Below are 13,378 nucleotides of genomic sequence, written 5' to 3' on the forward strand. Positions count from 1 at the left end.
CGGACGATTTTCACGCTGCCCGTAATTTAAGGTGGTTCTCCTTATCTGAATTTCATACAATTGTATTTACAGATTTTCTCATAATAAGTTGATTTCCCGCACTTTAAACCTTGATCCATATCTTAATATGGATCGTTTGTTTTTGCAAAATGAAAAATTATGACCAGTTATTCAATGATATTATTTACAAATTCATTTAAAAATTTAGAAGATTTTGCTCTAACGCTTGTTTGTGTGAGTGATCTTTACGCTATCCATGTGAAACAAGATGGCGAGGTTAAGTTTAATCATAACCAACAAAGATGTCACTTTACCACAGGCGACCTGACTAAGTAGTGCCTAATTTGCTCGATAGGTGGTATTAGCGTAAAGGTATATGATTCACAAAATATATTGTACTGGTTTAGCTTACAAACCATTACCAGTAAAATTTAATCCCTTGATTAGTTATGTAGGTAACTACTAATCGCAGGTCAAGCCTGATTTGGTTTCTAAAGGGTTTCCAGGAATCTTCGACAATCATTTACCAGTTCCAATCTTGGATTGGCAGTGGGTAATAATTTATAATGATTTTAAATTATAATATTCTTTTTTTAATATTATAAATGCATTTTCATTGAATTATCAAAATTATTTCATTATTTATAACATTTCTAAAACATTATCATTGAGCCCGCGAAAGTGTGAAGGGTACTTTTATTCCATAGATAACCTGAGCGTTTTTCTACATCCATTTTTTCAAACTACCTACCTACCGCGTGATTTATTTCCCGTTCACCGTAAATTAGACTATGCTATACGGAATATCGCATGGTTTTAGTTGTGATCAGTTGGGATTTCATGGGTCGATTTATTTATACGGAAGACACCAAAACTCATTGTATATAGGTAAGTAATAAATGTCAAGTCATTAAAAATGTCAGTCCGTACAACAAAAGCCTAGATATTGTTGCCTTCATATCAGGCGATTCGTTTTCGCAGGGAAATGATGAGAATCACGATTCCTTTGGAGGTCAACTTCTACTAAGCATTAGTTCATACCCGGAATGACGCTGTGGCGACCACCGGCTCGCCACTCTCTACGCGCCTAAGTCCGCGCGCCTGCGCGATGCGCCACGTCCGTCGCTTAGCAACGACTCACAATACAACACACAATACCTTCTGCCTAAGAAGAAAAATCGTACGTTATTTTTAAATCGTTTTATAAATTTATGTAAATAATATTCTCCTATATGAATAGGAGAATATTATTTACATTATGATTATGAAACTTAGTTTCCCTTACATAGTTAACATGACAAGAACTAACAAAGCTGCATACAAGAAACATCAGTGGTCAGGTGGAAAAAGGAAACGGCGTCAAGTCCAAGCTGCCTTACAACACCATTATGGCACCAATTCGTAAGTATTTCACTGTCAATATCAAATCATACTAGGCTCTTCTAGGTACAGTCGCCATCAGATATATCGCAGCGGCCAAGGTATTCACAATATCTGAACACGCGCTCTAACGCCTTGACAATAGAGGCGTGTTCAGATATTTGTGAGCACCTTGGCCGCTCCAATATATCTGATGGCGACTGTACATGACACATCATCATCATCATCACTATAGTTAAGTAATTATGAATTTAAACTTTAAAAAATGTGCACTGCTGCACAACGACTACTACTCGTGCGCTGCCCGTATTCGACGGTTTTCTGCCATGTTGTTAATTTTGTAATTCTGCCTTTTTCAACCATTTATAATATTTCTTGTCCTCGCGGCTATGAGTATTACTCACAGAAATTTGCGGACCGAGTTGAAATTAACATAATAAATGGTATCATAATTCCAGAAGAAACGTGGCTTGGCGTAATGTTCAAATGAATAACCCACCTGACGTCACGATGTGTGACGATCCGTCAAATGCCCAAACGGTGATAAATAATGGTTCAACTAATGCTGAGTAAGTAAATTGATACCTGTTAGCGTTCTTAAAAGATAATGGCTTGTCACAATGTGTTTTGCATCAGGCGGTCTAGTGAAAGAGTTTGTGTAACTGGCAACCTTGTTCACTAGGGACGGGACGGTACCTACGGTAAGCATGATAAAGATATTGAAAGGAGAGTGAATGCTGGAAATCGTGTGAATCGAGCGCTTAACGCTTTTATGAGCTGCCAGAAGGTGTCGCAAAAAGCACGGTTGGCTGTTCATCATGGTGTTGGTGCCTACACTTATGTATGGTAGCGAAAGTTGGGTATGGCAGAAGAGACATCAGAGCCAAGTGAATGCAGTGGAAATGAGAGCGTTGAGAAGTGTGTGTGGTGTGAGATTGCAAGATGCTCGTAGTTTATACAAAAACTGGCCAAGTGCGAGTCGGTCTCGCGTTTCTAGGGTTCCGTACATAAGTCCAACTCACGCTTGACTGCACATTTCTTATAGGTTTTCCTGTCATCTATATATAGGTAAAGAACTATTTTGTATATTTTTTTTTCAAAACTGAGTCCCATTCGTTTCGGAAATAAAGGGAGGGAAACGGTTCTCATATTTTTCGTCGAAAATGGTATGGCCGATTATCACTTCCCAACTCACGTTTGGCGGAATTTTATTTCGCCGAATTTTCATTTCCCAACCAAATGTTTTTTTTTTATTTGCCAACCGCACAGTTACCAACTAAAGGTTTGGTCTGTGTTTTATAATGTCAATTTTCAAAATGCCAACTTTCATGTCGTAGAGTGTATTTCGGTCAAATTGTGTTTAAAAAAAAACTAATTATAGCCAGCCTTTTATGAATGTAATATGACACCTTAGGGTATGGTGTTTTACGTACACTAGCGTCCCCCCCCCCCCTGACGCAGCCCCCCTCCCCCCCTTTTGCATGAAATATGTCCCGGTTCACAGTTTTTTACATTTTTTGAGGAAAGTATAAATTTTAGGAAAAAAGTGTCAATGAACGGAATAGTCCTTAATAAATTCTTAATAAAAAACATTATATTCATTTTTTTATGTGATGCACCATATTCATGTATTAGCTTTTACTTAGGGTTTGAAACTCATTTATTATACACGGTCACGGTGTATAACATGAGGAAACCGAATAATTTTTACAGCGTATTCGCGATCATATTTAGAGACAAAAATATCCTATAAACTTTTTTTTAAATTCGCCTAGTTTCAGAGTTCATACCAATTTAAAAACAAAACAATTTTTTAATGTTACATAGTGCAAAACGCCTTTTTGATGGCGACGTTGCTACTATGGAACGTAGTCTAAATATCCGTATTGATAGATGTCAAAAAGTGACAAGTAACACTTTGCAAAAACTAAGTTTTACGAAAAAAAAAGCAAAAATCCATTTTAACTGACAAGTTTACCAATAACATTTACTTCTTTTAACATTTACTACATTCATTAGGGTTTGCAATCCGGATCCGAAATGTATGAAATTATCCGGATCTGGATCCAGAGCCGCGGATCTTCCCATACATTTCGGTACGTCGTGCAAACCCTACTTCTTATGTACAAATATATACAGGGTGATTCATGAGACGTGAGCAGGACTTATTCTGCACACTCAGTAACTGATAATTGATCGATCACCATCGTGTTTAGGTGAAACAACCACACTTTTTCCTATTTTTTAACTTTTTAGTGAGAGCAAATTTAATTCTCTACAATCACGGTCACCCTACAAGACCTAATTAATACACATAAAACCTCATTAACCGTAATGACAGCATTTTGTTACGAAGAAAATAAACTGTCAAACTTGAGTGAGATACGAGTTTTCAAAAGTAACCAGTCCGTGATGACAGTGATGACATTCAATTTGAAACAGAATATCGGTAGTTTAGTATTCTAATTTTAGGGTGACCATGCATGACGTAAATAAATTAATAACTTTTTTTTTCAACATGACTAGAAAATTAACGTTAACCTCACTAATACTGATACGAGACAATTCCTTATAATTTACGAAATGCGCAGTGTTAGTCCTGCTCACGTCTCCTGAATCACCCTGTATATTCACTCACAAACACTTGCAACACACTCTAATTTACAATATTTTGATGAAATAATCACTTTTTTACAAGTTTTTATTTAGTTTCACCTGACCGTTGTCTGTCTGTCTGTCTGTGTGTAATCAAATCTTGCAAGTTAAATTTGATCCACTTCCCAGTTTCCGATTGAGCTGAAATTTTGCATGCATGTATAAATCGGATGACAATGCAATATTATGGTACCATCGAGCCAGTCTGATGATAGAGACAGGAGGTGGCCATAGGAACTCTGTGATGAAACAACCCAACCTAATTGTGTTTGGCGTTTTTAGAACTGTCTCGATGAGTATTAGTTGTCTGTCGTAAGAAAAGTATAGTCAGCGATAAAAGCTTGTACCAAAAATGTAATTTTTGACAAAAACTTATTTTTATTTCTTAATAAACTTTTCTCTCAAATTAATAATGGCTGAGATATTTGACCCGAAAGTTGAGAAAAATCTAGGACTTGGTCAAATTTACGATGGATGTTATGTCATTATAACATCTAATTAACCGACTTCCAAATCTCAAAGAAGGAGGTTATCATTATCAATTCGGTTGTATGTTTTTATTTTTTATGTTTGTTACTCCATATATCCGTCATCACTGGACCGATTTTGATAATTATTTTTTATATTGTATGTATATGCATATAGATTGGTCCCGTTTTTGTCAAAACCCAGTTCTGATGAGATCCATGAGGAATTGAGGGAACTCCTCAAATCTTAAAGGCATATATGTAATGATTTTTAGGTTTTTATCAACAAATTAAGCATATACATCCAAAAAAGTGACATTTGATGAAGTGGAACTGCTGATGATGATCAGAACGGAACTCTTCAACGACGCATAGTTCGCGTTTGGCGATTTTTCCTCTTCGTTATGTTTGTTAAGCAAGTTAAGTTTTTAAGCCACCTTTTTGTCAAGCTCGAGTTCTGATGATGGGATCCATGAGGAATCGAGGGAACTCCTCAAATCTTAAAGGCATGCGCATAGAAATTTTTGTATTTACATCAGAAAATCAAGCATTTTCATTAAAAACTGTCGCATTTCATGAAGTGGACTTGCTGATGATGACCAGAACAGAACTCTTCAACGACGCATAGTTCACGTTTGGCTATTTTTCGCCTGTGTTATGTTTGTTAAGCAAGTTAAGTTTTTAAGCCACATTTTTGTCAAGCTCGAGTTCTGATGATGGGATCCATGAGGAATCGAGGGAACTCCTCAAATCTTAAAGGCATGCGTATAGTAATTTATGTATTTACATTAGAAAATTAAGCATTTTTATTAAAAACTGTCGCATTTGATGAAGTGGAACTGCTGATAATGACCAGAACCGAACTCTTCAACGACGCATAGTTCACTTTTGGCGATTTTTCCTCTTGGTTATGTTTTATCAAGCAAGTTAAGTTTTAAAGCGATTTTTCCTCTTGGTTATGTTTGTCAAGCAAGTTAAGTTTTTAAGCCACATTTTGTCGAGCTCGAGTTCTGATGATGAGATCCATGAGGAATCGAGGGAACTCCTCAAATCTTAAAGGCATGCGTATAGGAATTTTTGTATTTTCATCAGAAAATCAAGCATTTACATTAAAAACTGTCGCATTTGATGAAGTGGACTTGCTGATGATGACCAGAACAGAACTCTTCAACGACGCATAGTTCACGTTTGGCTATTTTTCCTCTTTGTTATGTTTGTTAAGCAAGTTAAGTTTTAAGCCACATTTTTGTCAAGCTCGAGTTCTGATGATGGAATCCATGAGGAATCGAGGGAACTCCTCAAATCTTAAAGGCATGCGTATAGAAATTTTTGTATTTACATCAGAAAATCAAGCATTTTCATTAAAAACTGTCGCACTTGATGAAGTGAAACTGCTGATGATGACCAGAACAGAACTCTTCAACGACGCATAGTACACGTTTGGTGATTTCGAATTTCGATTATGATTTGGACTGCGGCCCGGATTCCGACCAGAACCGGACTCATCGGACCGGTTTGGACCCGTACCCGGACCTAGACTCGGACCCGGATTCGGACCCGGACCCGGACTCGGACCCGGGATCGGACCCGGACTCGGACCTTGACCCGGAAAACCACTATGATACCTAAACTAAATAAACTACTATGGTTACTAACCATAAAATGTAGGTACAAAATATGATGATGCCAAACCCCTCCCGCTCAAACCCCCGTACACCGCACCGCATGCGCCTTTAAGTGGGTTAGGTTAAGTTTGAACTGCGATCCTCACAGAACCGAACAAAAGTGGGTTAGGTTAGGTTAGGTTAGAGGAGAGAATGGGAGAGGATTGTGCCGTGAAGAGAGCGTACTTGGGACAACGAAATGAGAGACACCCGATTGGACGTCCAAGGTACAGCAGAAACGACGTCGTTGCTCAAGACCTGCTCAACCACGGCCATAGCGACTGGCGAGAACTATTGCAAGACCGAGAAATATGGCGTGATCTGGTGTTGGAGGCCAGGACTCTTTTTGGGTCGTTGCGTCACTATAGTAAGTATTATTAATATCCAGAAAGGAAAATGGGGACTACCTACGTTTGTATGAAAAGGCGATTTATGGGCGGTGGTCGTCCACATTCATCTTAAGGCGGAAATTAATCTAATGAACGTTTTTGCTGACTGGACTGAGCTTATAAATAAATAATAATTTAAAAAAATACAATCTTGCCTTTTTTCAAATGACATTATTTATATTAAATATATTAAGAACGGGTCACTCAAAAAAATACAATCTTGCCTTTTTAAAATGACATTATTTATATTAAATATATTAAGAACGGGTCACTCACGTATTTTAAGTCGAAAAACGCTCGACATTTTAAGGTTCGATGTGCTCGATATGTCTGTGTCTCACGGAAGTTTTGTTAGACATGATTTATTGAGAAATATGCGAATTAAGTTATCCAAATAACGGTTACAAATAAGAAGTCCCTATCACAGAGTTATGAACCCTGGCAGAGTTGAATACATAATATTTAATGTCGATATTTAACTAAACATAAGACAAACTCTTTATTTCATTTACGCGAGCGGAGCCGCGGGCCCGCCTAGTCTTACATAACTTCGAATCTATGTATATTAAAATTATTAAAAAAAACATGTCCACCTTTGGGTTACTAATTTACATATGTGTACCATATTTCAACTTATTTAATTGGTCTGGTAGTTTCCGAGAAAAGAGGCTGTGACAGACAGACAGACAGACAGACAGACGCACCAGTGATCCTATAAGGGTTCCATTTTTTTCCTTTTGAGGTACGGAACCCTAAAAACAACAATGTATAGAATTGACATTACAACTGAGAAAGGTATGTTGAGAATTGAGATGGTTTGGACACGTGGAAAGAATGAGTGAAAAAAGGCTATTAACAAAGAGAGTGTATAAGGGTGAAGTGGAAGTTGGAGTTGGAAGGGGTAGACCTCGGCAGACTTTCTCTGATCATATTGGAGAAATCCTGAAAAAAGGCCAGATCAAGAGCCCCCTAAACAGGCGAGCGTGTATGAGGAATTTTATGAAAGTGAAGGAAGCGAAAGAGGTATGTCAGGATCGTGGCAAGTGGAAATCCGTGGTCTCTGCCTACCCCTCCGGGAAATAGGCGTGATTGTATGTATGTTTCAAGTAGCAAAGTACCGTTCGAGCTGCTGAGATGAAAACAATATTTTTAGGAGTGGCACTCCATCATACATGTAAAGAAGAATGTTTTTTGTTCAGTAAAATCAATTGCGTGTGGCACAATGTTCGATAGGTCTTAAAACCAAGTAAGGCTAGGTCACAGACAAAACATGGCTAGGTTCACACTACGAAATATTTCTCATGTACAGTATAAGTACGAGGTTTTAGCAACAAAATTTCTATAGCAGCTTTGTCGTCCTACGTTGCGGACTACCGTGTTTGACGTATGATAACAGTGCGCGCCATTTTTTTGAAATTTATAAAGAAAACCGCTGTTTTTGGGACCAGAAATCACCCAATCATTCCAACAAATAATGGAGGAATAGGCATTGCAACAATTATTACCAATACTGAAGAAATATGACGCTCTCTGGCGAATTTTTAGCAGTTTTTTTTCCCACACTCTTTTTTATTTTTATGCAGAAAATACATAGCAGAAGAGCTATTTTCTTTTTTTTTTATTATGCGTAACATTTTCAAGAGTAAGTAGACCGACACTTGTGAGAAACGAAGCAGTACTGATGATGGACGGCAAAACAGTACCGTGTGTGAGCTATTTCTTGCTCCGTAGTCCTGCAAGGCGTACTACAATGTAGGAGCTAAAGAGGCACGGCCGAACCGAGCCATTTTCTCGCAAGCCGTTCGGCTTCTGGAGGAGGCGAACGGCTCCGGACTCCCGACGGATTCCATCGCTTCTGCTATACCTACACAATGTATAAGCACATTGAAAATGCGCTCCCGGCGCGGCCCGACTCAGCCGCCCGCGGTAGGAATCGTACAGTAGGTATAAAGTAATAGCACAATCGCAGTAGGACTAACCTCGAAATCTCTAGAACAGTGCTGAAATTTGGTAGGGTAAGACCTCCAGTGAATGAACACTTAAGGAATTATCCAAGTTTGAAAAATCATTTCTCAGCATTCATTATTAATTTCAATAATTATCTGCAATTTAATGAATCCTCATTTAATAAATAAGAACGTAATTATTTATTCACTGGAGGGTTTACCCTATGTATGTATGTTAATTAAAGGTCTCTTCTTCATGTCCACACTATTTCCGTCACTATTGTCCGACATGCACTTGGCCGGTTGTTGAAAATCTTGAAATTGAAATATCATCAAATCATCATTTACAGAATCCCACTAAAAACGTACGCAAATAAGAATCCACCAACTGTTCGTTTTGAAGCCCCAATCACGTCGACCTCAAGCACACCTCGAGCAGTTGGCGATGAAGCACCTGCAAAACAGGTCGAAGTAAACTGGCCAAATCCTGACCCGGACGTGGAAAGTCACCAACTGTTGGTAGAGACGGTTCCCCACGAAACTTTAGGCGATCTATCTGGCTATCGGATTGTGGACATTAACCATGTCCTCCAATGGGCTTTTATCGTTGAAAGGCACAAAAACAGCTGCCCAGGTTCGACCATAAAATTTGTCAAAGAGACTAGAAACGGGTTTAATAGTGTTCTAACATTTCAATGTCAGATTTGCGGAAAGGTCTTCAAAAATTCGACTGAAAAAAATGAAGACATTAATAAAGCCTTCGTATGGGGCACAGTATCGGCCGGCAGCTACTATGCTGCTACAGCACACCTTACCAGCTGTATGGATATCCCAACAATGTCGAGCAATAAATTTCGCTCCATTGAAAAAGAATTGGGGGAGGTTTGGGAAAACCATTTAACTGAAGTAATTATGAAAGCTGGACAAGAAGAACGAGACATTGCCATTCAAAAGGGACAAATTAACGAGAACGGATTGCCATATACGACAGTGTATCTCGATGGAGGTTGGCTCAAACGATCATATGGTCATAATTATAATTCATCATCTGGAATGGTAAGATAACTTTATTTATTACTTTTAGACCGAGAGACAGTGATCGTTTAGCAAAAAATAAATTAACTCCCTTGCGGTATGGCGGCCATTTGGAACCATCCGAAAAGTATGGCATGGTGATGTCCATGAATGGCTGCTCGACGATGATCACCTGTGCAAAAATTAGCTTGGCACAAATGATTGAATTGTTTTTTTTTAATTAATGTGTTCGCCTCAGTATGGCGGGCTGTCTACCGCCTACTTCTTTTTTATGGACTAGGTATCGAAAAATACGAGGATTTTTGTGGAACAAATCGTTCGACACTCGTATTTTATCCGTCACGTTCGACTAACGCCCACGCGATTGGGCCGTCGGTACCAGCGCTATGACCATCATTTTTCTTTCCTTCATTACGTACTTAGACCCCTGACGAACCGCCATACTGGTACAAATGACCCAGTAAAATGTGTCACTGTCTTCCGGTCTATGTACTTTGACAACATATTTTTTCCCGTCCCATTCCAGCATACCTATAAATTCCTTACACGATTCACATGAATAAATAAATGAATATTAGGGGACTAATCAGTAATTTACATGTTATGCGAGACAATAAGAATAATTTATTTATTCGTAACATGCCATAAATATCAGCTTGAGTGGTTACCTATCCGCCGCCGTAGAGACTTGCACATCTTATCTCTAATTTATAAGGTGCTGTTCTGCCCCTCTTCTCCAACTTACCTTGCAGAACGGTTTAGGTTTTTGGCGGATGGAAGTGACCACCGGCTGCGATCTAGTGCGGATCTATCGCTTGCTATTCCTCCCCACAAACACCGGTCTTACAATAAGTCAAAGTCATTCACGATACACTCTGTGAAGCTATGGAACGCGTTGCCATCCCCGCTAAGGCAGTGTCAGTCTGTAGCGTCGCTGAAGGCAAAATTAAAGAGGTTATGGCAATAACACAAAATGTCAATTGAAGGACACGTACTGCCCTACTAAACCGAGTGGCGCTATCTCAAAAGAAAATCCATTACGAATTTATACTTTAGTTTCTATAGCTACTTCTTTTAAGTCTCGCCGTCATGTACATTTTATCTTAGTTTGACTACCATTTCATATGTATCTCTCAGTTACTTAAAGGTTAGCTGGAAGAGATCCCTTAACGGGATAAGTTCGCCTTTGTACACATTTATTGTATTCTCTCTGTGTTATGTACTTGTTTTGTGCAATAAAGTGTTTACTACTACTACTACTACTAAAATACAATCGTTCATTATTCTTAATATGATATAGGTAGGGTTTGCAATCCGGATCCGAAATGTATGAAATTATCTGGATCCGGAGCCGCGGATCTTCCCATACATTTCGGTAAGTCGTGCAAACCCTAGATATAGGTATATACCTGTTACCTATATCGTAATAAAAATGGTAATAGGCACTGTTATAATTAAGTAACCAAAGGACAACGAGTAATTTTGGTCCATATCCTCAATACTTATGAAACCTATGCCAAATGATAGCTTCAATGCTATCATTTATATCATACTATGACAGTTAAGTCAAAGTCGCGGGCCAACATGGTCTTGGCCCAAAGGGTAAAACGGGACCCTATTACTAAGACTTCGCTGTCCGTCCGTCCGTCCGTCCGTCCGTCCGTCCGTCTGTCACCAGGCTGTATCTCATGAACCGTGATAGCTAGACAGTTGAAATTTTCACAGATGATGTATTTCTGTTGCCGCTATAACAACAAATACTAAAAACAGAATAAAATAAAGATTTAAATGGGGCTCCCATACAACAAACGTGATTTTTGACCAAAGTTAAGCAACGTCGGGAGTGGTCAGTACTTGGATGGGTGACCGTTTTTTTTTGTTTTTGTTTTGCATTATGGTACGGAACCCTTCGTGCGCGAGTCCGACTGGCAAATGACGAGAGTATAGCGTGTGGTTATATGTAATTGAATCTTAAGTGTAGCGTGGGACCTAAGACATGAGATACAAAAAAAATATGGACTCGTGTGGCATATAAGTGACACCCGACCAAATCGCTGAAATAGAGCAACAAACTAAAGATCAGCATGATAACGAACTCTACAACGTGATCAGGAGTGATAGATTGACTGCAAGCCAATTCGGGATGGTAATTAATTACTCTTCCTGAGACCAAGATAAGTCTGCAAAGATTTTGTTAGCAAACTCAGTGCAAGTGTTATTTTAAACGTCAAACTTTCATGAAATTTTGACTTATAAATAACACTTGCACTGCGTATGCTATCAAAATAGTTGCAGACTTTTCTTGATGGTCTCACTCTAGCAACATATTTACTCTACATTTTTTTTCCTATGAACTTGTCTGAAATGTATATGCAACTATCTGTAGACTGGACATATTGGACCGGAATATGAACAGAACTTTTTGTATTGATTTCGAGCTCACGATATTTTCACGCAGTTACATGCATCTTGTTTATGGGTAACTGATAGGGTTTGCACGACGGATCCGAAATGTATGGGAAGATCCGCGGATCCGGATCCAGATCCGGATAATTTCATACATATCGGATCCGGATTGCAAACCCTAGTAACTGATGATAGCGGGCGGGTGTCTCAGTATAGGTGTAGTAGACCGCGCTCGCTCTACCCTTAGGTATTCGTGTGCGTCGGTTGCGTTCGCTTTCAACGTTATTACTGAATCGCGATTAGAAAGGGATTGAGATAGCTGTCAATCCATATTGATTTTGACGTAAGTGTATGGAAATCTGTTATTTCTAATCCCTTTCTGATCGCGGCATGATAATACCACTAGTCGTATTCACACTTGTTGGTATGTCCACGCACACTAAACTCACAGTGTCACTACGCGTGTTTGATTCGGATATCACTACAAAAGGTTATCACGGTCCATATCCCGGTCGATATAAGTCTAGTGAAACTAACCGTGAATCATTCAAAACTGTTTTCTGTAGACTATAATTTTTTCTAACCAGGTATGCAAACGACGAAATAAAACTCCTTGCCACAATCACGTGAAACAAATTTTGTATAAAAACAATATTTTAACATCTGATATGAAATACGGGCAGCATAACGAAGCTGTTGCAAGGACTCTTTTTGAAACCACAACGAATAAAAAAGTGGAACGTGCGGGTTTATTTATTGATAAACAATACGGATTCCTAGGCGCAAGTCCAGATGGTAAATATGTATCTGCAAAGAATCTTTGTTTGAAACTATGACAAGCACAGTCAAGCGCAGTCTTATTAATGCTAATATTATTAAAGTGAAACTATTATTCTATCGCCCAAATGTTTTAGACTGTCTACTAGCATGTCGCATTACATTAGTTACAGCATTAGTAAAACTCTACTTCATTTCTAGTACCTAGAGTTCATAGTCTGAAAGCGAGGACCTATAACACCAAAATAGTCAAAACAAGAGTTCATGTCTCTCTGAAATAAGCATCATCATCCAATTCCCATCGATTGCTGGTTACTCGCAACTCGCAAGCATGTAGACATCTCGAAAACTCCAGTGTAACGTGACCATGAGATTGATGAGATCCATTTGTCGAAATTTTTCAGTTTAATGCCTACAATCCGAAAAAAAATTTTACTTGCATCGTAGTTTCCTAAAACCACTCAATAAATTTTTATTTTAGGTATCATTATTGATGAGAATGCTCTACTTGAAATAAAATGCTTTCCATCACTGAAAAGAAGCCAAGAAAGCATTGAAACCGCGGCTGAAAGCCGCGGAAATAAGTTTTGCTTGAAATATAATAAGGAAGGTAAATTGGTTATGAACACAAACCATAATTATTATTACCAGGTGAGTAT

General features: G+C 38.5%; 1 protein-coding gene across 1 annotated transcript; it reads left to right on the forward strand.

The window, feature by feature from the left end:
• The first annotated feature begins 1,164 nt into the window (after nt 1-1,164).
• On the forward strand, nt 1,165-9,566 carry LOC134663352 (uncharacterized). Its single transcript, XM_063519715.1, has 4 exons — nt 1,165-1,180; nt 1,290-1,401; nt 1,839-1,949; nt 8,852-9,566. The coding sequence occupies exons 2-4, from the start codon at nt 1,295-1,297 to the stop codon at nt 9,564-9,566; spliced, it is 933 nt and encodes a 310-aa protein (XP_063375785.1). The 5' UTR covers nt 1,165-1,180; nt 1,290-1,294.
• The last annotated feature ends 3,812 nt before the right edge of the window (nt 9,567-13,378 follow it).

This window comes from Cydia fagiglandana, chromosome 4 (genome assembly GCF_963556715.1).
Source record: "Cydia fagiglandana chromosome 4, ilCydFagi1.1, whole genome shotgun sequence".
Lineage (NCBI taxonomy): Eukaryota > Metazoa > Arthropoda > Insecta > Lepidoptera > Tortricidae > Cydia > Cydia fagiglandana.